At 35.8% G+C, this 27,984-nt stretch overlaps 1 protein-coding gene across 5 annotated transcripts in view; it reads right to left on the minus strand.

Moving 5' to 3' along the window:
- Window positions 1-27,984, minus strand: part of GAS2 (growth arrest specific 2) — a 178,443-nt gene that overhangs the window by 46,721 nt on the left and 103,738 nt on the right. For all 5 annotated transcript variants that reach the window (XM_039345568.1, XM_039345564.1, XM_039345565.1 and 2 more), the window contains exons 4-5: window positions 14,696-14,837; window positions 31-94 (exon numbers count right to left, since the gene is read on the minus strand). In XM_039345568.1, the coding sequence (XP_039201502.1) occupies window positions 31-94; window positions 14,696-14,837 (206 nt within the window). The remainder of the gene's footprint in view (window positions 1-30; window positions 95-14,695; window positions 14,838-27,984) is intronic.

Below are 27,984 nucleotides of genomic sequence, written 5' to 3' on the forward strand. Positions count from 1 at the left end.
CTAGCTCATTCTTTAAATAAGTTCACCTACCTGGCTGCAATCCTTCCAAGCTCAAGCAAACAAAGGCACACTTCTCTGGGCTGCTTGTGGAGGACTGTAAAAGCAAATTGTAGACAAAAAGTGTTTACAGTGTTGTAGGCATTTGAAGCACTGAATGATACTTGCTTGTACTATGTTGACTTCTAAAGTACAGAATTGAATGGCTGACACAGATAAATAAAAGTAAGGCTACAACAGTTTATTGAAAAATTAAAATCTGGATGGTACATGCTGTCTTAGAAGAAGACAACTTTTGTAAGATGACATCTGATGTGAAGCATGCAGGCTTCATTAAAGGCATAGAAATTAATAGAGTTTAGGAACTGAGGAGCCTCTTTTCCTCAGTACATTGATCTAAATTGATTCATTAATGAATAAGTCATTTTTTCCTTCCAGAGTGGCAGCCCTAAATTAAGATTCTTTTATTTTAAATAAACAAAGGATTATAGAATAATTTTCAAAAGGTGCTAATCAAAAGGTGATTTCTATAATGGGATCAACAAAATTTTATGTATGTAGGTTTTTTTAAAAAAAAAATTATACATCACAAACATACAACTGGTCACTCCTTGAAACATACTGTACATTAAACAGGTCACAAGTAATAAGATATTTACATAAATAAAGGAGAGAATTTGCAGAACAGAAATGTATACTTATTGTTTTGCATTTTGTAGAACTAGAATTACTGTTTCTATCTATGAAATGCCAATTTTTTTAGAAGTTAAATTACATTATTCTTATCCTCCTTATTATTATCTTCTTATGGCATCAGGGACAATTGTAGTTACAAATAAAAATGCACTAAAGATGCATGTTATACAAGTATATTCATGAACATAATTACTTTCAGATGTGTTTGCTCTTGGGTACACTTGAATATCTATCCAAAAAAAATCTGTACGATTCTCAGCTTAATTTCCAAAACAATTTTAGCTTAGTATATACAAAAATTAAGGATGTGCTATAAAAATATATAGTTTTGTACACTATGTAGAAAGTAGGACAATTAAAGGTAATAAATAATCAGAAACCCAGTAAGGTTAATTAGGTCATGTCAATTAGTGAAGACAAATGTAAATTAATTGTTAAGTTAGGAAACAGAAGATTGTTCATTACTAAGAAACTTCATTTAAAACATACAACCAGCAAGTAGAAGTTTGCCTTCAGCTACAATGAGATATTCATTTTTTTTCTCCAAATCTAGTGTGCAAAACTGGGTATTTTTCAATCCTTACTGAGAACTTCATTTGAAAGCCTTCCTTCATCTGATATACAATAGAAATGTTATTAACTATTCTGACTATTGTTCACTTAGTTTCATGTGCTGAATTCTTTCTTCTGTCCAGTTTCCAACACTAATTAAAATCATCATGATCAATATGTTCTACTGACATTAGGCTGGAAAAAAACATTGCAGACAGTCTATATCAGTTGTGGGTGATTGAGTTTCTTAACTTTAAAGTAGCATTGTTTATGCAATAACATAAATAAATAAATAAATAAATAAATAAATAAATTTACAGTTTTTTATTGTAAATAAATCACAGTAAAAAACACAAAATTGTGAATAGTTCAAGCAAACTTTGTGAAAGACACGGACAGAATATATAAAAAAAGACCTATTCTGATGCAACTATGAAGGAGAAGAATTAGTTAATTCATTTGCTGCTTTGGATAGCCACCCTCTCAAAACACCTCAAAACACCAATGTTCCAAATTGCATTTTCAAAAAATTATATTAAACATTTTAATTACATTAAAAACGTAATGCCAAAGCAAAAGATTTAGATTAATCAATCAATTTGGTCACCCAGTAAGAAATGGAATAAACATCTACTCAGAAATGAGTTTCACCATAGGTAGAACTTCCAAATGATATAATTTGAAGCTTTAGACAGCAATACAATGAAGGAAACAACTGACAATTGAGAAAATGTCATTGCATCCTAATGATAAATGCACACCACACCCTTACAAATTTATAAGGCACCAGAGGTGCATGCATTGTTGGCAAGCGTGACCGTGTCTTTATTATTTGCAATTCTTATTTTTATTTTACAGTGCATTTTTAATCAAGGTCTAGGAAAAGGCAGCATGCAAAGTGGAATAATTAAGTAAGTAAATCTAGGCCCATTAGATTCAGTGTCACTCCCACAGGATAACTGCTGTATCAGTTTTTTAGTGGACCATCACATATGACTGGAAGTCATAATAGGTTGGAAAGAAGTCACAGTTGCAAAAAACTGATAACTTATGATGTAAATTTTATTCCAATGTTGTAAAGCTGAAAGTGATACATCATAAGGGGGCGGCTTACTGGGTGGCTTTTTATTGTATTTGCAGATTGCAAATGAGGACCAGGTTCACTTATGTGGCAAAAGTCCTGCTGTGTGTTGCATCAAAATGAGTCAGAATCAATCACATTATGTATGCAATAGGTATGCATAAGAACTAGTGATGGAAGAAAAAATATTGTAAAGCACTCCAAAAATAAATCACATTTATTAGCATGCTTAGCATAGCTAAAAAGCAAACCCTTTTCTTGCTCAGTAGATTCCTTGAAGAAAAAGGTGAAGGTTCATTGCCTCCAAATCCTATAACCATTAAACAACATAGGACAGTCACACGTACTTGAAAATAGAGCATTGCATGTTTACACAGCAAGTACACACAGAACCATTGATTGTCAGTTAAAAAATACAATTGTATTTAACAAGAGCTTTTGGCAGTAGGTAGCAACCACCCACACAATACTCAGATTCCTTGTAGTTTGCAAAAAGAAAAAAAAACAGTTTGAATCATAAAGAATAAGTGATGTATAAGAAGCTCTTTTTTTTGCTTTGCTTTGCTTTTGTTTTGTTTTCTTGCACAACAATAACCAAGTTTTGCAATATTACAAAGTGGGAGTTCTGTAGGCTGATCTCTGGTCCCCTATTCCCCATGTCAACAGGATTGATGATGAACGGGAAAAGATAGGGCATTTAAAACCAAACAACAAGTGGCTACAAGGTAAAATCTTCTAAGTTTTAGATCTGTAATAAAATATGTTCGATTCTGTTGTGTAAGAAGTGCCAACGGAAATTGAAAAAAAGGTTAGTGGTGTTTTGCAGACTGTTCCTCTTTGGTTTCCTTCATGACTACTTCTTAATCCCACTGATTACAATCCTTTTCTTGTCTAATGCATCATTCCTTTGCCCTTAAGGAAATCCCAGCAATTTGGTTCTTTGTTATACCTATCAGATACTCAGTAGAAGAATTCTCATAATTTATCAACAATTATGAGAGCTGGACCTAATGGAAAATGACTATATATCTAAAGAGATGGAATGCCCTATCACCACCTTTAACCTATACATTTCATCTATCAAAGCATTTCAATCAGATCACCTAAGCTTCTGAAGACTACATAGGCAGCGGACATTTCTATTATAAAAAACAAATGCTAGAGTAAAGCCCACACTGTGTAACAGCCAAAATATACCCCACATCAGTGGCTTTGAAATTATATGTTTTATATATGGATTTGATTTCATTTCATTTACTGCACAGCGCATAGACAAATACAGCTACAGTGATATAATCTTCAGATTATTTTGAATAGGAACACATGGAATATATTCTACTGGGCAAATGTCAATGTAACTCTGCCAGAGAAAAAGATAGGTGTCTCTCTGAAGTTAGTTTGTGAAATAGAAAAACAATTGATACAATTGCTTCCTACCCATTTAATTTTCTAAAGAAAGCTGCAATGCATGTGTGAAATAAACCCAGGGCTTTTTTTCTCATAGAATGCCCAGAACGGAGTTCCGGCACCTTTTTTGGATGGAACCTTATAGGGCAGGCAAGACGGGTTGTATGACGTGTGTGAGTTCTGGCACTTTTTTTTTTTTTAAAGAAAAAAAGCACTGAATAAACCTATAATAATATACCCAATGGCATGTTTTAACAAAGTGTTACACACAGAGGCAGACACACACATGAGGGGGGTGGTGGAGGAGGAAGAATATCTGTGTGTGTGTGTATGTGTGTGTGTGTGTGTGTGTGTGTGCGCGCGCGCATGAGGTCGGAGTCCAAAACTTGTGATTAGTTCCTTACTTCCTTCATTCTTCCCAAGATATCTCTGGAACTCACTTTAACCTTGCCTCAAGGTGCAATTCAAATTAAAATCAAACCAAATCAAACCAAACCAAACCATATATTTGCACATTCTGGAAGGAGGGGGGAATGCTCCTAGGTCCTCTCTGATCCCCACCTAACAACAAACTTTTTTGCGTGACCTGATAGTAATGTCATTTACAAACCCAAAGAATGCCTCTAAGAATGAGTTGGCCAGAAGAACAAACTTTTGATGCAAACAATCTGAAAAGAAACAATTTGGAAAACAAGTGCAGGGCCCTGATTATTTAAACAATTCTACAATCTGCAATGAGATTATTTTTAGTTACATCTTTGGTCACAAAAGATCTTTTAAATAAAGTAATTTGTCTAATTGAAAGGATATGTGGCCAAACAGATCACATTCTATAAAAGTAAAGGCTGTGATCTGAACCAGCCACTCTGACTTAAGCAATTACAACAACTGCTTTTAATTTCTATGCATATGGCACATAAGGTAGAACCTGTCATAATTTCCTAACCCCCCCCCCAGCATGAGTTACATTCACTTCATTTGAGTAGTGTTATATGTGTTGTAGCATGTGTTATGACAGGAAAAGCACAACATACTTTCTAAATTGGGTCTGGCTAATATAAAGGTACAAAGATGTCAATCATAAGACAAAGGCGCCTTTTATACCTCTCTGTTCAGGCTTCACCTTAAATGGTGTATCAATGCACGTTAAGTAATCTCAACTTCTCAGCCCTTTTTTCTCTCTCCCTGAAATAAGCAGAATTATCCATAATTTCAATAAAACAAGCAAGAAGCCCATATTTGGAATCTATTATTTATCCCAAGGGGGAAATTAAGAAGCCAAGATGAGTAACAATGAGATATTAACATAAAACAGGCCAACGCCTTTTTTAAATTAAATTTGGACAGGACTGTTATAGTCATATTTGTTGCATGACCTTCTGCTTTGCAAGTACTTAACTGACAGAATGTGTGAATCTGCTTCTATAATAATTGAGGCATACATTAAATATCACTCTCAGACAAGATAAGATAAGATAACCTTTATTGTAATTTTTAATGACACACATTAAAAATTAAATTTAGTTGCCCGCTCTCAAAGTGAACACAAACATGACACACACCTAAACATACTATATACAACATATACATACTATATACAACATATGTATAGATCTAGACCCCAACATATACATAATATATGAAATATAAATATTTAACACAGAAAGAAAACAAAAGGGAGCAAAAAATATTACCGCGTAATTGGCAATTTCTGACTTGATAAATCTAGAACCCTGAGATTCAGTAAGTAGATCTAGATGCAATTAGTGGCCGGAGTTATGATGGAATCACTGGTCTACCCCAACAACGAGTAGTAAATCTGATTAAACTACCACAATTGAGTCCAGTGTTTCCACTGTTCAGCAAGGCAGTTGTTAAATGAGTTGTGCCTGATTTTACAAACTTTTTTTTGCCAGGGTTAAGCAAATCACTGCAGTTGTTAAGTAAATTGCATGGTTGTTAGGCAAATCTGGCTTTTCCTTCCATTGACCTTGTTTGTTAGAAAACGGCTGTAAAAGTTGTAATGAATAGAATAGAATAGAATAGAATAGAAGTGTTGGAAGGGACCTTGTAAGTCATCTAGTCCAACCCCCTGCCCAAACAGGAGACCCTATGCCATTTCTGACAGATGGCAGTCCAGTTTCTTCTTGAAAGCTTCCAGTGATGAAGCTTCCAATACCTCTGCAGGCAATCTGTTCCATTGGTTGATTGTTCTCACTGACAGAAAAGTTCTCCTTATTTCTAGGTTGAATCTCTCCTTGATCAGTTTCCAACCGTTATTCCTTGTCTTGGCCTTATGACACCAGGATGCTGCAACTAATGTACTGTAAATACATACTGGCTATTAAGCAACCACATTTTGATCATGTGACCATGAAGGCTGCTGCAACAGTTTTAAGTGCAAGAACCAGTTGTAAGTCACTTTTTTCAGTGCTGCTGTAACCGTGAGCAGTCACTAAACAAATGGATGTAAGTTGAGGGCTACTTGTATACTGTATGGATGGTGTCAGACTTTTCCTTCCCTATTCTAGAGTAAAAGCCAGGCTGGCAGGGACTCTAGAATGAAGTGATTTTGACAAGTAAATTTATTTAAAAAATAGTAGAAATGACATTAAATAAGAAATGACATTAAATAAAAAAAAATCTGGAAACTGCCAAGCATAGAATGCAAGCCCTATTTAAAATGAAGTAAAATTCAATTTTCGTCCTTCTTTTTCCTTCCTGTGCAGTGCATAGTTTATATAATATAATATTGTATTACATGACATCTTGGACTGTTTGTTTTCCGATCCTAACTGCTCTAGCACAAACCTGCATCTAACAGCAGGAATTCTAACCTCAACCTTTCAAATTCCCTGCATAAATATATAGTCATTTGAATCTATTAATACCCATATCTTGCAAGTGGGAAACATTGACACAATGAGATAAATGATCAACATAATGGCAGCCCTAATGCCGGGGCTTAATTATTGGAAACAAGAGCCTCTTACAAATCTACTGCAAAATCATTCAGAGATTTATCACTTAAGCTCCCCTTTCTTCCCTCCATTAGTTACTTTGGGAAAAGGCTGTTGAAAAGAATTAGATTAATAAAGACAATATGGGAAATGAGACAGGAACTAAAAGAGGAATTAAAACAAGCATTTTCTATGCCCAATACCTATCTAAACGCTTTTTTCATATTTCTTCATGAAAAGGCTGAGTTGCCTTGGCAACTGCCAGAGTGCTAGAGCCATAAAGTCACGAAGTTTTTCATAAATCATTGCAAACAACATGTTTTCAGTAATGTCACACAAGAACATTTTTCACGGCATCACTGAATACTGTCTAGCGTACTTTTTTTTAAATTTTCCTCCAGCTAGTATTTGCACTGTAGATGGAAAATATATATAAGGAATATAAGCCATTCCTTCATTTAAATAAGCACCCAAAGGTAATCAAGTTATCTCTTTAATATATGCTTAGCAGGGAGTAAGGTAAAAAAGAAAGGAACATCTTATTAAATTGTTAGTTGCTAGATAATTAAATACATTTAAGGAAATGATTTTAGTCAGGTTTCTATCACTCAGATGATAGCCAAGGAAATTGTTTGGTAAAGTAATATACTGAAAACTTTTCCTTTTTAGTTTTGTTCTTCGAAAGAACTAACTCAACTACAGAATATTTACTTTAGGTTTCATTCTACCAATATAAATTGAAGATGGAGTACTATACAAAACCCAAAACAACTGGGACTTTCTGTTACATAATTTCCAGATGGAGAATTTAATCTGTCAAAGGATATCAAGTTGCCATTGATTTATTTAGTCCTCTACTGAAAGGGTACTGAAAAGATGAAAAAAAAAAAGAGCTGGAGAAAAGAACTTCATGTAATGAAATAGCTGATTGAAACCCAGCTATTTTTTTTTCTTATATCATCCTTCAATTCATATTTTCTCAGAAGCTTATATAAGAAAAGCAAAATATAAATGCAAAAATATAATTATAGTATATTAAAAACCAAATGTAGCATATACATCCAAGAAAGTACAATTTGATGAAAAAATATCAGGAGCTTTTTAAAAAGTGGTTGATGCTGAAACAGAACTAAAGTAGACATCACCAAGCAGGTAACCATTCTGTGACAAGTCATTTCAAGAAAAGGCACTTTGTCTGGGAGCTACCAAATTCACTTCAGGGGAGAGACCATAATCAACAAACGGGAGAAGAAAATTCTTCACAGCAATTTTTTTTTCTGAAGAGGTGAAGAAAAAAATCCAAAATAATTATCTTGGGGGGAGGGGGCGAGGGAAACTTTTCTGACAAAGATTGATTCACATCTACAAAAGGAAATATTTCAAAGGGATCCAAATAACAGAAGATTAAAAGAAAGTTCATAAGTTCTAGCACTGCATCATAAGAATTATGCATGTAGCAACCGTGAGTGCCTTTATAGTATTCACCATGTGCAGGAAATAAGTGAGGAGGGATAAGACAGGGGTAGAACTGGGCTGCTGTCTTAAATGGGATTATCATAATAGTTATGATGACATCAACTTGTATTTTACGAATACATTATCAAAAGGACAAGACAGCGTTTTCTTCTGCAGATCCAGCTGATGTTTCATCTTAGGAACTTCAGAACCTGGTTAGAGTATTCAGGTGAGCAGATTTCAAATTGGCTATATGAGATGTGCAGATTGGCTCCATCTTTTCTCCCCTGATTTCCAGATTTAGCTGGCATTAAAAAAAATAGTAATTCATAATTCTCCTGATAATGTGGTACCCTGTTTCATTAAGGAGCTAAACTCTATGAAGAAAGGGTTACACTCAAAGCAATGCAAGCTCATTTCCCCCTCAGAAACCCAGCTGAAGGTATGGAATTCAAGAAGAATAAAGGGCAGAAATGTACTTATATCTCCACTTTTCATCTAGTATATACTTGATTTACATAACTGGTTGCGTGAAAAGAGCTGATGTAAGATTTTTTAAAGGCCCACAGCCACTCTTATCTGGCTAGCAGTGGTTGAAGCCATTAAGATCTCTAACTTTTAAACAAAGAGCCTTTTGACTTGCATTTTTAGTACACAAAAGAAGTGTTCAGGTATTGATTTAGTATGCAAAAAAGTGCTCAGTTTCAGCCATCACTAGTTTCAATAACAGTTTTATAGTTTCCTTATGCAATCTCTTCCAAATCCCTATGGAAGAGAAATAGATACTACATATACTTAATTCCATTTTGACAATATATTCTAAACACTATTGGCTATTTTTTGTTATTTTTTGTAAGTCTTCCTAGAAAATATCTAAGGAATTAAATATTATCCTTCCTGCAGAGATGACTGAACTAATATATAACTGAAAGAACAGATGTTCACTCTAAAACAGCTTTTTTTCTCCAAACAATCAGGATAAATGGTTCTCCTGGAATAGTTCTATAATAAGGTTTGCTGATATTTTTTTTTAAAAAAAGTTTTATTATAGTTGTCTGGGTAAACCATCTATGACCAATTCTTGTATCTATCTTCTGAAGTTACTGGTACAGAGATTTGCATGCCAGCCTTAGTCACTGAGTAATCTGTAAACTTAGTTTTGCTTGTACTGTAATCCCAGAAACTGATGAAAAGCAAGCAATAAAATAAATTACTTTGGACTATTATCATGCATAGCTTGTGGAAACCTCTCTAATGTCATATTGGAAGATGGTATGCTAAAATAAAGCATGAGAGGAAGGGGATTCTGTAAAGTCATAAAAATGTTTATACAGTACTATCATGGTCTGATAAATGTATTTGTTTATTTCTGTAATTTTTCATAGCTCTCTCTCTTCTAGATGATTGTAGTAGAGTAGGAAGCCAATCATTAGAAGAAGTGAAATTAAGACTACCTTTAAGAAAATATCTTCAGTAACAGGAGTGGGACACACACTTCAAAAATCATGTTCATTTACCTTCTAGATATTTTAAAGAGTGAATTATCTGATGTTAGTTACATAGCTTCTAATCATGGCAATTATTTGCAATCAAAAGTAATATAATTTAGTATTTAGAATGGTCAGGAGAAGCAACTAATTGGCTACTATGGGAAACAAGATAGTAGACAAGATAAGTTATCCAAGTAGTTTCTTCTTAGTTTTTTCTTTCTTTTTTAATTAAAATTAAGTGGATACTATTAATTAAAACTAAATGAACAATCACCTGAAGAGGTATTTGAAGCTTCAAATGCAAGTTAGTGAAAATAAATTTGCTGAATTCTTTATCTTGCTAATGAAGATTTCTGGGAAATTCAAAAATGTATCTGGCTTTGTAATACTTTGGTTTATTCTAAAGACTGATGATTTTATTATTTATAACTTTGGATTTAACTCTTTATAACAGTGGTTCTCAACCTTTTTAATGCTACGACCCCCAACCGGTCGTAAGTTGAGGACTACCCAACCAGTCGTAAGTTGAGGACTACCCAACCGGTCGTAAGTCGAGAACTTTTTCTGCCCGGGAGCGCCGCACATGCGTGGTGCCGCCCCCTGCACTGGCCGAGGTGTAGCTGGCAAGCGGCAGAGACGGAGCAGGCCGACCACCAGCTGGGCCACGAGCTGGCCCAGCCCAAGGGAGGTAAGGCACCCGCTGGGCCCCACGCATGCCAGCAACCCTCCCTGCACCCGCTGGCCTCCCACCTCCCACCCCTGGCCTTACATTTTTAGTAGTTGCTCAGCAGGGAGGGGTGGAAACTTTCAGACAGCTCGCCTTCGCTGCAGACAACTTGCAGCACCATTTGCAGAATGGGACTTTTGGCGGGCTCAGCAGGACAAAGACAGCCTGGACCATTCCTATTGGCTTTTGAAAGCCAATAGAATTAGACTTTATTCAAGAGAGTCTATTCTATTGGCTTTCAAAAGCCAATAGAATAAAAGGGAGTAGCACAGCTAAGGAAAAGGGAAAAAAATGGCGGACTGCGTTGTTTGGCGACCCCCGTGAAATGGTCATTCGAACCCAAATGGGGTCCCGACCCACAGGTTGAGAACTGCTGCTTTATAAGAACCTAACATAATTTCCAATGCTCTAAATCAGGGGTGTCAAACTCGCAACACCATGTGACATATCGCGACATATCGTGACTCTTTTGCCATTGCCGGCAATGGGGTGGGCGCGGTTTCACCATGATGCATCCAGCCCATGGGCCGGCAGTTTGACATCCCTGCTCTAAAATATCCAAGAAAACTGTTTTGAAGGATGGCTTATACTTTTACAAACCTAAATTACCATTTTATCAGTTTGCAGGGTTTTCTCTTAAGAAGCAATAGGGCTAAATTGGCTATTTTATTAGCATATCAGTGTGTTTAAAAAACAATTTAACAGAACTACAGCTATCGATAGATATATATTATGTAATCAACAAGAGTAATGAAGAAAGCAAAGAAGACAATGCAAACAGAATATTCTCACATACAAAAATATAGAAAAAGAAGTTCAATACAGAAGACAAACAGATCATTTGCAACTCAGGTATAAGTTACACATATTCAAAAACCTTTTGAGCTGTGGAAAACAGAAGCCTCTTGATAATAGTCCAGTTGATTCAATGGGCTCATCTTCCATCGCAACAGCTGAATTTCATTTCCAAACAAACAACTGGTTCTCTTCATCTCCTATTGAAATGCAATCCTGAGGCAAAAAAGTTGTCCTAAATTTTGTATCAAAAGAGATCTGTTGTACGAATTAAAAGGAGAACAAAATACTTCAAAGATGAGGATTTTATCTGAACTAGTGCCTTTGGGGTACAAATCTGATACAAGACAAGATACAAGATATTATCACTTGATTCCTCTTCTTCTCTGAATGAAATGGCTAGGGGTAAATCAATGTAAGACAAGAATACTTGCATCCTGTTATTTTCAAAATATTTATATGCCATTTTTAAAATCACATGTTTAGTTGAATTCTAGTTATGAATTTAAGGACACAAGCAACATTAATTTGTATCTCCTGGATATGTAAAAGAATTGGATTTTTACATGTTATTTTTTCACCAAAGAACATTGACTTGAGCCAAACATCTACACTAATATAGTGATTTAAAGATTTATGTATAAAAATAAACAAGCCAGTTTTACATTTTCTGAAAAAGTGATTTAAAAAAAAATAAATTTCTCCAAGCCCTGAGGATGTTGTACACAACCCATGTAGATATTTTTAGCAAAACCATAGATGTGATTTATCACTTTCCCAGACTAACACAAAGTCCTGGAATTGTCTTGTGGTCTGCTATTCAATAATTACCCAGGTCCAACACTGCTTAACTTTTCAAAATTAGTCAACTTTGGCTTTGTATTTTCATGTAGATTAATAGTAACTTCATTTGAAAAGCAACATGGTATTGGCATATTAGGTTTTATTTCCATCTCCTTCCTCCATACTCAAACATACCTAAGCTGCATTGAAAAAAAAATCAATTCAATGTGCAGCAATCTTTCATGAAGTATATTTCAGGTAGCTATTAACTATGAAAACTGTGAATTTCTTAAGATCATTCAAGAATTAAGTTACAGGTATGAGGTGGTTGGAAGGCAAAAAGGAACTTCAAAGTATCTGGAATCATGATGTTAGCTACTATCTGCAATTCTTTAAAGCAGTTTAGTATCTTGTCAGAGCTGCAGAAATACTCTTTACAGCTGCCATATAATCTTATAAAAGAAAAACAATGTTGGCAAGTACTTTCCAGTAATGCTAATTTCATCTTTGTCCTTAATGTTTGATCATTCATGATATAAACATAAAAAAAATCAAATTTTATATAGTTGGCAGAAGGAATTGCCAACTGAAAGATCCTGATATTTAATTTGGTATTGTATACATTTGATTTTCTTATTATTAAGATATCAAAATTAAATAATTACATATGATTCATTCTTTCCTTTTTTATTTATTAAGAGATACTTTAAAAAGAATCATTTGAGAAAGCAAATGATTATTAGTTATTATGTTTAAGATCTTTTTCTGATTTGCCGTTATTTTACATATGTTATTGAGGATTTACAAAACATTTTTGGCCAGTAAGCCAAATAATCAGAAAAAAAAAACCTGGAAGTAGCAGGGAGAATAGATCTAATCTTAGAATATTGATACTCACATACTACAAAGTTATAAGCATAAAATTGAAGCCCAAACCAAACTGTGGGTCTGCTTTAGTTATCAAGATCTAAATGAGTGACTTCTGAAACTCAGTAATAAGTGCCATTCAAAAAAAAACTACATAGATCAGTAAATAAAGAATGTTAGTAGTGATTAGAAAAAAATAATAGGATATAATAGAAAAATCCTGAGCATAATGAATTGTAGTCTGAATTTTTGCTCACTTTCTTGAATAATTTTCACTGAGAAATGATCTAGGGGCTAAAACCTTTAGGAGAAAAATATGATAAAGATCTCCAGAATTCTACTACTATTAAATATATTTAAGTGGTTGCTTGTCTAAATGCTTCCCCAAATAATAATAAAAAAAACCTATGCAGACAACAGGTAGATAAAGAGAAAACTGCCCTTTCTGAACAACAACAACAAAAAAAGAATAATAATTAGCAAAAAAAATCAGTAATACAATTATTTTGCCTGGACTGCCCCCAATCAATTCCCCGGAAAGAAAACCCCTGACTCTATAGATTTAGAGAAAAGAAGATTTTACTAGGAAATATCTGAATGCAGTGAAAGTCAGGCAAGGTCTGAAGCGAGTGTGCGTAAAAATTACAAATTGAAAATCATCTCAGAGCCCACCCTCTCAGTAGTCAGGCAGACAGAGTCCAATCATTGTCCAGTAAGATGTTTTGGGAACATCACCAGTCCAGGTGCTCTATGCCTCTGTGCATACCACTCCCAGGATGGTTAGCCTTGAAGATGCAAGATAGCCGCCTTTGGCCTCTCTGTCTTCCATGTCCAATCCTCCCCAGTCATTCCTAGAATTTCACTATCCCACCTCCTGCTTGCTCCCCCTCCCAAATGCCCATTGTTCCCTCCCTCCCATTTCCATGGCAGCTGGCAGCAAGCTTGAAGGAAAGCGATGATGGCCAGGCTTGTCATATTTCCTATGTTTTGAAGTGATCATTCATTACTAACAACTACATCATTCATTTTTTCTAGCCTGCATAGCAATTATACAATGTAATCAAGATAACTGATGTATTAACTTCCCAAATGACATCTATCAAATTGACATCTAAGTAAAAATCCTTCCACATTCAGTAGCTGCACCAATGTGAGATCAGTGCTGCGCCTCAGCCTTAAGGATTTGTAGAAGTCTTAGCAAAGTGGGACGGTTGAGTTCTGAATGCTGATTCACAGTTGATTAGCTGTTGTTCCAGAGAAAACCACGTTTCCTTTGGAAATACAAGGTGAAGTATTCCGAGAGAAAGAATTTCTGCCTTGTCCCATTTAGCTTCTCAGAGCTGCCCCACCTTTCCTAGATACCATCATGCCTTGCCACCAGTTCTCATCCTCTGGAATATCTGAGGGACAATGACAGAGGTTACAGCAGCATTTTAATTTTCTATAATCTCCAAGTAGCCCGCTGCAGAGAGTACTGGTCTATTCAGGAAGTGTACTTAACAAGAAATTAAAAATATCTGTTGTGAAGCTGTGAGCATCAAAATGGTGTGGAAGACTTATTCTGATTACAGTCTAAAATATAACAGAGTTGAATCAAGCTTTTTTAACCCGTTTCTTGAAATGCCTTTATTTTCTTTGAAATTCTGAATTATTATTATGCACTTAAAAATAATGCACATTATTCCAAAAGTAAAGAAACTATAAATTATTGAGTTCTGTAAAAAAATAAGGAGGAATAATGACATGCCACTTCGATATAATTATTTTTTGAAACAGAACGTGACCTCACGATAGACTGATTAAATCCCATGAAAATCATTAAGAACATATGTGGCATACAGTGCAATATGCTAAAAAGTGCCTCATGTTACTGGGTGATACATACCCAAGCCTTCAGATTCAAAGAGACAAGTATCATCCACTCCCACATCTCTGCACCAGGATAGGAAATTTGCTGTATTGTCCCGTGCAAAAAAAGATCCAGAGGGAGCATTGGCTTTGCAGGGAATTTTCCTCACTGGCATTTTCTGTAACACAAAGAGAAAAGTGGTTGTGAATGGTGACCCATCTTTGCATACAATGGCAACTCATACAAAGACACAACCTGCAGAGGGCTAGCTTAGTCCATGAAATGATTCAAGAGTTGAACTTGATAGCCTAAAATTATATTTTACAGCTCTGTGAAAAGACTGAAATAGTTTGAAGCAATATAGAGCTAAAAGCATGAAAAGAAGGAAAACGTTTTATATCAAACTGAAGACAAGATCAAGGATGGAGATATGAGATAGTAACAGTCTGGAACATTAGGACTCAGCAAAACAAATACCAGGTTCCTAAAAGCTTGTAGACAACTAACTTGCAGACAATTAAGTTATAGACAACAAAGGTAAGCAATCAGATATCAAATGACCAGCACAGGCACAGAATAATCTTGTCATGGCAAACCTGGCTATACAATGGAAAAGTTAACAAGACTGGACAAAGGAATAGAAACTAGAAACCATCTCAGAATGTTGTGAGGAAAGATGACATTTGTAATAATAAGTTGCGCCAACAATCCAAGCCACCAGCAAAGACAAAACATAACACTGCATGAAAACAGATGTTTAAATTGTGAAAATAAAATTAAAAAAAATAACCTGAAAGAGAAGTTGACTCTTTTTTGCAACCATAGGACAATTTGTGTATCAACTCATTTTCTCTGCCCTATCTCATCCACACTTTCGGTCATCTATATCAGAGGCTTTCAATCATCATCATTATTATTTTTTGCTCATAATCCCCTTTTAAGCTTCATTTACTTCTGTGACTTCTCAAAATATAACATGCTGGAGGAACATTTGGCCCATACTAAAAACTACCAATTTATGCAAAGGATGGCGTTTTGCACCATTTGACTGTAAAGTAGAGGCTACCTAAATGGTTTTTTTGCAACCCACCAGGTAGGAGATGCAGGTAATACAATGATTGATGCAGACAGTCTCATGCATAAATGCATGCTTTGTATTCCCCCCTCCCTCTCTCTCCCGTCTACATTCTTGTTTACCCTATTACAATAAATGTTGCATCATAGAGCAGTGCATATTTTCAAAGAGATGCTTTGTTTCTTTGAATATTCAAGCAAATTACTTCATTGAAGTAGTTTCTTGAAGCAATTAAGTCACCTCCCTTCCCTTGAAAACAAAATGGCCATGTCATTTTAATTAGCTATGCTTTGACAAATAAACTTTTGACAAGTGCTTCAGAGAACATGACGCTTTTTTCCTCCAATACAACTTGCCCAAGCTTTGGTGAGCCATCCTGGAAGATATATCATTCTACTTTATCCAGTGTGTTCTTCACAAAACCTGAGAAGGCTTCTAACCAAGTGTGATTTCTGTGCAGAATCTTCTCCTGACTTTGGAAGTAGTACTCAGGAAGTTTCAGGACAACATTAAGTGCTTCATCAGAGCAAATTCTATTATACTTTTTTCAGTAAAGAAATTTTACCACTGTGGTAAAAAATATCTTTGATGAAGCAAATCTTAATTGTTCTGCACAGACCTCCTGTATCATATTTAGTTTTTGGTCTTCTACCTGGTTTACCTCAATATGGTACCACAACCATCTTGCAGAGTGCTCCCTATCCTCTTGATTTGTTTCAGGAGTGTATCAATTAAAACTGTTTTCCTTTTTTCCAGAACACATAACACAGCTCTCTTTTAAACAAATATTCACTGGCAAGTTAAGTGACTGGCTATTATTATAACATAATTAATTTGTTATTCTTTACATCCCAAAATTGCCCATAACCCATATAATCCTATGCATGCTTTTCAAGTTCAACAATGTTTTCCACTGTATCTTCACACTGAGGTATACTTGGACTTTGACAGGTATGCCTGAGCCATTGGTCACAAAATTAAGCATGTTCAAGAGAAAAAGGTGGAGATGACTGGAATAAATTTAATTTAATAGTGAAAATAAATTAATCATTCTCCCTAATTCTCTACTTCTGTCACATGAAAAATGGCAAATTTTGGAGCAACTCAGGCATGAATGTCTGCAGAGGAACACTGAGAAAAATTAAGATACATGTGTCATGACATCAAATCACTGTTATGACTTATGACTTTTGTGAAATGAAATCGTGACTGACATGCCGTAATTTTTCAAATCATGCATGTTTGTTTTAGATTCTACTGGAATGTTAACATCACACAAAAGATTTCAGCAGTAACGTAAGTCCACTCGCTCAAGTTGTGCACTCTTCTTACGGTTATTACTGTATCTAGGTTTGTTAATATTAGGCATGCATACTAAGTATATTATGAACATATGGATTCAAACCAATATGCATAATCTTCTATACAGAAACAAATCAAGTCTTCAAAAATCCCAAACCAGTACAATACCTATAAATCACAGAACAACTATTCATATGTGGCTGGAGATTTAAAGTACATAGAGAATAAGCAAGCAAGCCAAGAGTTTGTTGAAATGACTACACATGCATTGTGGCAATGCAAGCTTAATCCATGATGAACTTTTATCTGATGTTATTATGAAAATAAAAAAAGGTTTGCTTCATGATATTGTGATGTACATTTCAGCAATTGCTCCCTTTTAATCCCTCATGGACACAAAAGAATGTTCGTAGGAATGTTTCTACAAATAGACAAATGTGCACATTTCTGTTGGTCACCAACATTACATGAATTTATTGGTGACAAGATACATGTGTTCATATACGGATGCAATAATAATACATACACATTCAAAATTTTCTCATCTATGAGTAAGTTAGGCTAAAAATAAATGGTTATAATATTCTGATTCTCTATTAAAATGATTTATGGAGTATCTGCTTCTGTTCTGGAGCTGGTTATTAAATTCAGGATTGTGTTTAAGCCAAGTCCTGGGAAGTACAAATGATGTCTGCAAAACCTTCCAGCTTTGAGTCCAGACATAGTTGCATGTAGGGAAAAAACCCAAACAAACAGCCTTAGACAATTCTTGGCAATATCACAAAAGAATCGTGAGGAAGGGAGAACACACAAGCAACACAGAACTGACTGGGTTACACTTAACTGTAATTACTGGAAAACTAACTGTATCTGATATACGATTCCAGTCAAGAAAATTATTTCAAGTAATTGAATCATTCTGGGAGCGCAGAGGATTTTGCTATAAAGCCTCAAGAATTGCTAACTCTGTTTAGGCCATTTGACTCAAAACTAGATTTTGAGATGTTATTTGCATTCCATATCATAGTGCTCAAGTCCACATATACTTAAGATAGCAAATTGGGAGGATCGCTCTCATTGGGATATTCTACAGGAGAAGCAACAGATTAATATTAAATGACAATCATATCAGGTGAAGTAGAAGCAACCAAAGAGAGAAGCAACCTAGAACTAAGAAAAAAATTCCTGACAGTGAGAACAATTAATCAGTGGAACAACCTGCCTCCAGAAGCAGTGAATGCTGCAACACTGGAAATCTTTAAGAGATTGGTCAGCCATTTGTCTGAATAGGGTTCCTGCCTGAGCAGGGGATTGGACTAGATGACCTCCAAGGTCCCTTCCAACTTTATTATTATCACTACTACTACTACTACTACTACTACTACTACTACTACTACTACTACTATTACTGGGATGGAAAAGAATCCAAAAGCCAAGTATTTCCATTTTTCTACTAACTTCCATTCAGTTATTGGCTTTCTGCTTATCAGAATCATGGAAGCTATCAGGAGTAAAAGAAGACTAGATGTTTCTGGATAACAAAGTGTTTACCTTTTTTGTTTTAATTGATTAGATGCCCTCAAGTCAATGTCAATTCTTAGCAACCACACAGATTTTCCACATGATGATTTGTTCCTAGCCTAGTCTTCAATGTATTTCAACACTGTACCAACCTCCACTATAAATGAGTCCACCCACCTCGCTGCTGGTCATCCTCTTCTCTTTCTTTTCATCCAGAGCATTCTCCAGAAAGCTAGATCTTCATATAATGTGTCTGAAGTAGGATAATTTGAGCTTGATCATTTGTGCGGCAAGTAAGAATTCAAGTTGACTTATTCAACGATCCATTGGTTTGTTTTGTGACTGTCCACAACGTTCTCAAGAATCTTCTCCAACACCAAAGTTTAAAAGCATCAATACTTTTCCTATTCTGCTTCTTCAATTTTCAATTTCCAAGGAGCGTAGCAGGAAATACTATGGCTTGCACTTTGCTTTTTGTCAGTACATAAGATATCACAGCATTTGAATATCTTTTCCAGAGCTTTCATGACTATTTTACCAAGTACAGTACTAGTCTATGGCATTTTTCTTGATTGCTTATTTCTTTACTATTGGTGGTTGATTGTAAACGGCAGAAGCCACTGGAAGTATCTTTCTACTATGCATTGATAACCATTAAACTGGTTTCCTGAGTATTTTCCCAAAGCTGTCACGCTCATCTATACTGAGGACCAATTATAGACAATACAAAAAAAAAAAGATATATTCAATTTAACAGAGAAGAAGCCAAAGATTAAAATGTCTCTTCTTATCTACAGTCAGATGTTCATTTGGATTGTATTACTTTAGCATAAAAATGAAAAAGACAAGGCTATTATGGCTCTAAAATCATGGGTACTTTGGCATCCAGTTTAGATAAAACTTCTACTGAAGAAGTGGGGAAAATACTTATGTTTACTTCTTATCTAACACATTTTGAAACACTTACACATAATTAAAACCTCAGTATTTATTATCCTCAACTCTGTAAAGAGTAAATTCCAGCTCTGAAATATAAGACTTATTTAACAAAGATTTGCAGTTAGATATTTGTTTTTTTTTTAAAGAATCCAACTGCTTTTTTAAAATGACTTGAAATTCTGCAGTGTTTGGAACAGATTGTCCTGACATAATTAGGTTTCCATATGGCAAAATTGACTTTTGTTGACATAGCAGTGTATAGCCACAGTTAGCCTAAAACAGCAGTGCACACAATTGCTCCTATCAAATATCACCCCCCCCTCCCCAGGTCTTGTTGATGTGCATGCAGGCAGTTTAAGGCAGGATGTGAAAGTGAGAGTGAAACAGATGATGTCAGCCTGGAAAAATGTGGCCAGGTTCATGCTCACACCCCAAGAGAGGCTATGGATATATGAAATCATATGGAAAAAGAAATAAATTGATACAATTTTTCCAAATGAGGCTCCATCATTTTATTTTACAAACATTCTTTCTTTGCAAGATACTCAAAGCGTATTTTAAAATCTTGGGAAAAGAAAAGATTTCTCTCTCTCTCTCTCTCTCTCTCTCTCTCTCTCTCTCCAGCCCCTGGCAAATAAGTAAGCCTGAAAAAGAGAAGGCTGCAGTAAGCCAGGCCACTGCTTCAAGGGAAAGAACCCCAATGGGCTAAACCATTTCAGTAATCTTTTCTGTCCATTTGCAGCTATCATTTATGCAAACATATAATCCACGGATTTCTCAGACCTTCAAAAACAAAAACAAAAAAAAGGAGACTCCTCTGTCTGGAGAAGCTATCATTTTCATTCTGTAAATTCCCTGCTAGATTCTTCCTTTATGAGTTACTCTGGGCTCCTGGGAAAAGCACATGAAGGAGAATTTCTTGGACTGCTCTATTTCAGATTGCAACTGCTGGAATATCATTTTTATTCCCTTTCCCCCCCAAGAGGAAAAATATCCTCGACATACTAGAAACCTAGTTATATCCAGCAATGGCTGGCTTCTTCCCAGAACCGCATTCTTTTTCAAGAGAAGGGCTGCTGCTTGCCTGCAGGACTTCAAACTTAAGAGCCTGACTATGCAGACAGTAGCGGTTCGTCTCAAGAAAAAAAAAAACCTGCTTTGGGATATGTTTGACTGTGATCTAAGGTGAACGAATATTCAAAACAAAACACACAAAAACAAGTATTGATTTTACACTGAAACAACAACAGCAATTGAGCAATCTTTTTTTAACCGATGAACTCCAGGCTGCAATTCCCATCATTGCCAACAAGCAGATGTCTTTAAAAAAAAAAAAAATGCAGTTTGGTCAATTGGGTAAAAATAAATTGAAAAACCATTTAGGTCCATGGTATTATGCTAGACTGGAAATGAATTCTTAAATCCAAATTTATGGATATTTGAAGACATGCATAGATTAAGGCAAATTAATGGTGGGATGGAAACTATTGAAATCATGATAGAATTTGACGAGATTAGGAACGGGTGAAACGTGAGCTCACTGTTAACTTTGCACAGCAATGCAGTCCTCTAATTTCTAAGTAAAATGGTTTTGTTGCTTTACTTTGGTCTACATCAGAGTCATTCCCAGCATTTGCCCACAAAGTCAGTATGAACTAGAAGAGCTCTCCTTCACCTCCATGGCCCAAATCAATCCATGTTGCTTTACATGATTTATAACCCATGGGTATATATATTCAGATCAAGCCAAAGGGAAACATAACCACATCTTCTCTGGTTTACTGGATCCTGCTTTATGTGTTAATGTTTTTGAAGAATGCTTCATAGCTGCAAACAGGAAAACGCTACAGACAGGCTCTTAATTAACCAGATCTGGTTATAGGAAACATACAGCCCCAGTGTGGCAGAGTTACCTCACATACCAGTTATTGTCAGGAGTAATTTAAAGTACTGTTCATGCTCAATAAAATTGTGCATAACTTTATATCTGGTTTTTTTAAAACACATTCCTCTTGGTGAGTCTGTTCTGAGTTTTAATATCTTCAAGAAAACCTTTCTTTCTGTTCTGCCAACTTCTGAAGCATATTTGGCAGAAATTCAAATGAGTCTGTCTGTGGCTACTCTAGAAGGAATTTCAAGAGGTGGGGGGATTTTCTAACCATCTCAAATAACTGTCCACCAAAAGGTAAAGATGCGTTTGTTCAAATAGATCTTTGGCAGTAAACCTAATGCTCTGGAATGACTGTAAAGATAAAGAAATGTATGCAGACTTTGCTACAATTATTATTACTTATATAATTTCATTATTCCGCTTTGCCTTTCATAGGTTTATTTCTTTATATTGCCTCTTTTATTACACTTTATTGTCACCTTACACACCAATAGTAGAAAGTCAGGAACAGATTTAACAAATATACACGGAGGTTTATGCACATATTATTGAAATAAAATCTTATGCCTCCTCCCCAACCTTCTTACACTCACAAGTCAGATGTGCTAGCAGAAGCCATTTTTCTTCCTCATCTATGGCTACCTGATACCTGATTGAATTTGTTTTTGCAAGAATCTCAAACATAATTTATCATCAAAAGATTTAACTATAAACATGTATAACCTACTCTTCCTAAAGAGGAAGTGTGGCTAATTTCCTTGTGCGTGTTAATTCACATCATAGGCAGTAAAAGGATTTGGTCTTTCATTGTTGCAGATTTCGATTTTGGAAAAAAATCTCTAATGAGGCATATGCTAATTACAAGCTAATTTGAGGGCTTACAAGCTAATTTGAGGGCTAATCCACATGGAGCTCCATTTCCATCTGCCCTGTTTGCCATTGTTTGCTACCTAGAGACTAAAATGGACAATCTGAAACTTGAGCTAGCCATGAACAAGTAGTGTATGTCGGAGGTGATGATTCTTTAAGAGCTGTATGCAACGAAATTGCATTTTGAAATGTGACAATAAAGTTGTTGCTGTTGTTGTTGTTATTATGGATCATCACACAGTCAGCCAGATGTTCAGACTGGATTTGGCATTTTGTCTACCTATCGAGTCCTTACCCAGGACCTGGGATAGGCAGATGTGGATGTTTGATGGTATTACAGATATCGTCGCAGGATGGAAGCAGTTCCTAGTAAGGCCGCCTTTTGCAATTGACTAATAGCGAATTTGTCAATGCCAATGGTGTTCAAGTGGTGCTCCAGTTGTTTTGGGATTGCACCCAAGGAGCCTATCACTATTGGTACTACCCTTGCTTGCTTTTGCCACAGTCTTTCTATTTCTATTTGTAGGTCTTTGTATTTTGTTATCTTCTCCAGTTCTTTCTCTTCTATTCTGCTATCTCCAGGCACTGCGACGTCCACTATCCAGACTTTTTTGTCTTTCTTATCGACAATTGTTAAGTCTGGGGTGTTATGTTGCAGGTGCTTGTCTGTTTGAATTCTGAAGTCCCAGAGCAGTTTAATTTTATCATTTTCTATGACTTTCTGTATTTTATGATCCCACCAGTTTTTGCTTACAGGCAAATGATATTTTTGCAGATCTTCCAATGCACCATTGTTGCTACTTTGTCATGCCGCTGCTTATAGTCAGTCTGTGCAATCTTCTTGCAACAGCTTACCAGGTGGTCCACTGTTTCTTCAGTTTCTTTGCATAGGCGGCACTTACTGTCTGTTGCTGTTTTCTCAATTTTGACTTTATATGCATTTCTCCTTAAGGCTTGGTCTTGTGCAGCCAGAATTAGTCCTTCGGTCTCTTTCTTCAATTTTCCTGCTCTTAGCCATTGCCAGGTCTTGTTATTATCTGCTTTCCCAGCTATTTTTTTAATGTATTGGCCATGTAGTGCTTTGTTTTCCCATGCCTCTATTCTGTTCTTCATTTGGTCTTTCTTGTAGGCCAGTTTGGTCTCTCCAGTAGTCAGTAAGCCTTCCTGATATACTAATTTCAGTGCATCTTCATCATTGTTCTTCAGATATTCTTCCAAAGCCATTTTTTCTTCTTCAACCATCTGATGTACTTGTAGCATTCCACGCCCACCTATTTGCCTTGGTAGATAAAGTCTGTCAATGTCACTGCGTGGATGAAGGGCATGATTCATTGTCATTATTTTTCTGGTCTTCCTATCCATTGCTTTTAGTTCTGCTTGAGTCCAGTCCACTATTCCAGCTGTGTACCTAATGACTGGGATTGCCCAGGTGTTGATTGCCTTTATGGTATTTCCTCCATTGAGTTTGGACTTTAAGATCTTCTTCACTCTCTTGATGTATTCACCTCTAACCTTTTTCTTGACTTCAGTGTGTTTGATGTTGTCAGCTTGAAGGATACCCAAGTATTTGTAGTAATCTTCTTCATCCAGACTCTTAATGTTATTTTCGTGGGGCATCTTGATTCCTTCAGTTTTCACTATTTTTCCTTGTTTGATAGCAAGTGTGGCACATTTGTCCAAGCCAAACTCCATTACAATATCTTGGCTATATATACGGACAGTGTTGAGCAGCGATTCTATTTCAGATGATGTTTTTCCATACAGTTTCAGATCATCCATGTAAAGGAGATAGGATAGTCTGGCAGATGTTTTTGATGTTTGATAGCCATGTCCTGAGTTATTCAGTATTGTTGACAGAGGAAACAGTGCAATAACAAATAGTAATGGTGATAATGAATCTCCTTGAAATATTCCTCTCTTGATATTAACCTCTCCCAGCCTCTCACCATTGATCTGCAACTGTGTCTTCCATTGTGCCATCGATCTTTGCACAAATTTTCTGATGTTTCTACTGACTCCTGTTATTTCTAGGCACTTGATTATCCAGTCATGTGGCAGAGAGTCAAATGCCTTTTTGTAGTCAATCCATGCCACATTCAGGTTGGTCTTCCTTCTCTTGCAGTTTTCCAAGATCATTTTGTCTATTAGGAGTTGATCTTTTGTTCCTCTGCTATTGGGGCGGTTTCCTTTCTGCTCAGGTGGAAAGAGATTGTTTTCAACTAGATGCTGTTGTACTGCATCAGCTACCACACCAGTTAGTAATTTGAAAGTTGTTGGTAAGCAGGTAATTGGCCTGTAGTTACCTGGTGTTGCCCCTTTTGCTGGATTTTTCATTATTAGGTAGGTTTTCCCAGTTGTTAGCCACTTTTCAATTTCTCCTCCTTGTAGTATATTGTTGAACTGCTTGGCAATGAGTGGGTGTATAACAGTTAGATGTTTCAACCAAAACCCATGCAGTTCATCTTCACCTGGTGCTGACCAATTTTTGATTTTCTTTGCTCTTTTTTCTACCATTTTTGTTATTACTACCGTAAATGCCAGCGTACAAGGCGACCCGGCGTATAAGATGACCCCCATCTTTATAACCGGGCCGCATTCCTAGAATGTCGTCTTATACGCCGGAAACTACCAGTATTTCCGGCGTATAAGATGACTCGGCGTATAAGACGACCCCCATCTTTGGCGCCAATTTCAGCACTCGTGGAAGTCGCCTTATACGCCGGCATTTACGGTAGTTCTTTCATTTCAACTTCTGTTTTATTTGCATCCACTTCTTTTAACCAAGCCGCATCCTTGTTGTATTTCTTTGGGTTATCCCATATCTGCTTCCAGAATTGCACTGTTTCTTCCTTGTCAGGTACTGACTGATTCCTTGCAGTTTCTCCATTGATGGATTGGTAGAAACGTTTCTGATTGGATTGAAATTGGAGGTTCTGCCTATAGTTTGCAATTCGAGCTTCATATCTACTGATTTTCCTAGCTATAGCTGTTATTTGTTGCTTTATTATTTCCAGTGCTTCCTTGATCTTCCTTGTTTCTAAGATACATAGTGATGGAAAACAAAGAAATAATGAACTGTTACTACAGATCAAGTCCAACAAGAAGAGGATATCTAAAACGAATGCACCAATTCTGGAAAGAACAACATCCAGAATCAGAAATAACACAACAGAGACTAGCAGATCAATGCCGATTTATAATACGAAATAAAATATTTACAGAAACAGAATTGGACGAACTGCAAAGGTTTACCCAGGGCAAAGAAATCAAAGCCTTACCAGAAGTAATTTAGAATGTAGAGGCAAACCAGGGGGAGTTGGCAGTGAAGGAATCCAGTAGACATATACAACTGTTCTCATTATTATTATTATTACTATTATTATTATTATTATTATTATTATTATTATTATTATTATTATTATTATATGCTACCTGGCCTTAAAAAACCTAGATGACCATTAGACTGCAGCTGAATTAAAGAAAATATTTTTACTACCACCTAATAGTAATCTACACAGATAAACAGATAGACAAATAAATAAATAAATAAAATATAGCAGTACAGTAGATACCTATTTAGTTTATTTCATTACTATATTTTATTGTAAGCAGATGTTTGTATTGTAATTCAGGTTAGGTGACTATCCATATCTAATATGGCCCTATCACCTATTACATGAGAAAACAGTATCATTTTCCAGAATGGGCTGTAGCTTATTATTAATGTTTTGAATGATATGAGCGGTAGGTAACATCCAGTAGTATTTTGTTGTTTTTGTGGTTTGCCTCCTCATCCTCCCTGGAAATCAATCTGATTTTGTTGATTTATATATTGATCTCACTTGGTAGTTAGTCAGTCTCTTGAATGTCTGGTTTAATTCCATTAAATCCCATTTTATCAAGTGAGTCAACAGATGATAGACTTGGTGGTGTGTTCTCAGTGGAAGCTGAAAACTTGTACGTGCGCATAGAGACATATAGGTTATCTATGTAACATAATGCTTATGTGTACATTGTCTAGTTTCACTGTGGCATCAAATTAATGGTAAGGTGGAAACTACTGAAATCATGATAGAATTTGATAAGATTAATTTCCATGGGAGATTCGCTCTATGAGATGCAACTCCAACAAGAGATATGAGCTGATGCAGTATGCAGAGAGATGATGGATTCACCCTAATTGAATATGTTTAAATGGAGGCTAGATAGTTTTCCCATTTTGGATGTGGATACTTTAATCTGATTTCTAGAATAGTGTTGATCCTGTTGTTCTAAATGGTATTTGCAATTTGGTGATGACCAGGTCCATTCTGGAAATAAGCATTTATGCTTTTTTAATCAACAGCATATTTCCAACCCCTTCAACTCCATCAACCCAGATACTCTGGCGTTAGAAGGAAGGACTCTTAAGGCTTTTCAATATGTGTACTAATTGCTCCGTAATGAATTATTTCCTTCAATTATTCAGCAATACGGCTTGCTATCAACCATCACAGCCAATAGAGGCAGGGGATGTAAAATATCCCCTGTAAATGTATACTGCACTGTGAAAAACTGAAGAATTGCTCATTACATGAAAAGTTCTAGAAGTAAGTATTTTGGTTATGGAAAGGAGAAATAACTGCTTGTTATTTTATTCTGATTAACTCAACAATTTGTGCTTTACTACCAAGCTGACAGTGGTTGGAAAATAGAGTTTCTTATAAGCTGCAGATTCACTGGAAGGAGAACAAAAAAAAAGGAAAAATATTTGGGAACTGTAGTTAATGAAGGAAACAGGAAAAAACACATATTACATATAATGGAATTTGGAAAGGAATTACAGTTTTTAACTACTAGGTTATGCCACAAAACTGATCTCACAGAGGATATCAATGACCAAATCCCTTATTCATTCTCATTTTCCCCCAGAAAAGGAAGGAAGGAAGGAAGGAAGGAAGGAAGGAAGGAAGGAAGGAAGGAAGGAAGGAAGGAAGGAAGGAAGGAAGGGGAAAATGAAATGTTCCTACAAATTTTCCAAAAAGCCATCAAACTTGAAACTGGTTCTCTTTCTGTCCTTTCAACCCATATTGTTGTGTCAACAAATGTAGTATCATCCCCCCTCCCCCGGACTGGGCTTTCCGTATTCTTACAGAGACATTTACTGTAAAGCCCAGCTGCAAGACATGGGCACAAGAGTATTCTCCATGTAATGATTATAATGACTAGTTGCTACCAATGGCTTTATTTTCTATGAATTTTGCTATACTTTCTTTAATGAGATCTACTGAAAATTGCTCCATCTTAAAAATGTTGCTTCCATTTGGATCCTTTCACCGATCTTATTTGAGGTGATACCTTAACTTGAAATATCAAATCGCTCCGCCTTGACACTGAAGTAGTCTCTGATCATAAGAATACTAATGGAAATGGGATTCTGATAATGTTTGATTCAAGATGGCTTGACCATTCTGATCTGGAATGTCAAAGAAAGTACTACTTTGATCCAGGATACCATGTTTAAGGGGGCATATTGATCAAAGTAAAGCCCCATTCTGAATATAAGCAATTCCTCTTTTCAATACTGGATCATTATCACTCCATGTATAAGTTTTCAGTAATTAAATAGCCCCAGGGTTAAGAAATACTTCTGTTTTGGTTATGAATTTCCTTTATACATTATATGAATCTAAGAGTTAGTGTTTAAAAAGAGAAAGATTTATCTTCGCCTCCAACATATGCTTCTGT

This window comes from Crotalus tigris, unplaced genomic scaffold (genome assembly GCF_016545835.1).
Source record: "Crotalus tigris isolate CLP2741 ecotype Arizona unplaced genomic scaffold, ASM1654583v1 scf7180000017961.1242950, whole genome shotgun sequence".
Lineage (NCBI taxonomy): Eukaryota > Metazoa > Chordata > Lepidosauria > Squamata > Viperidae > Crotalus > Crotalus tigris.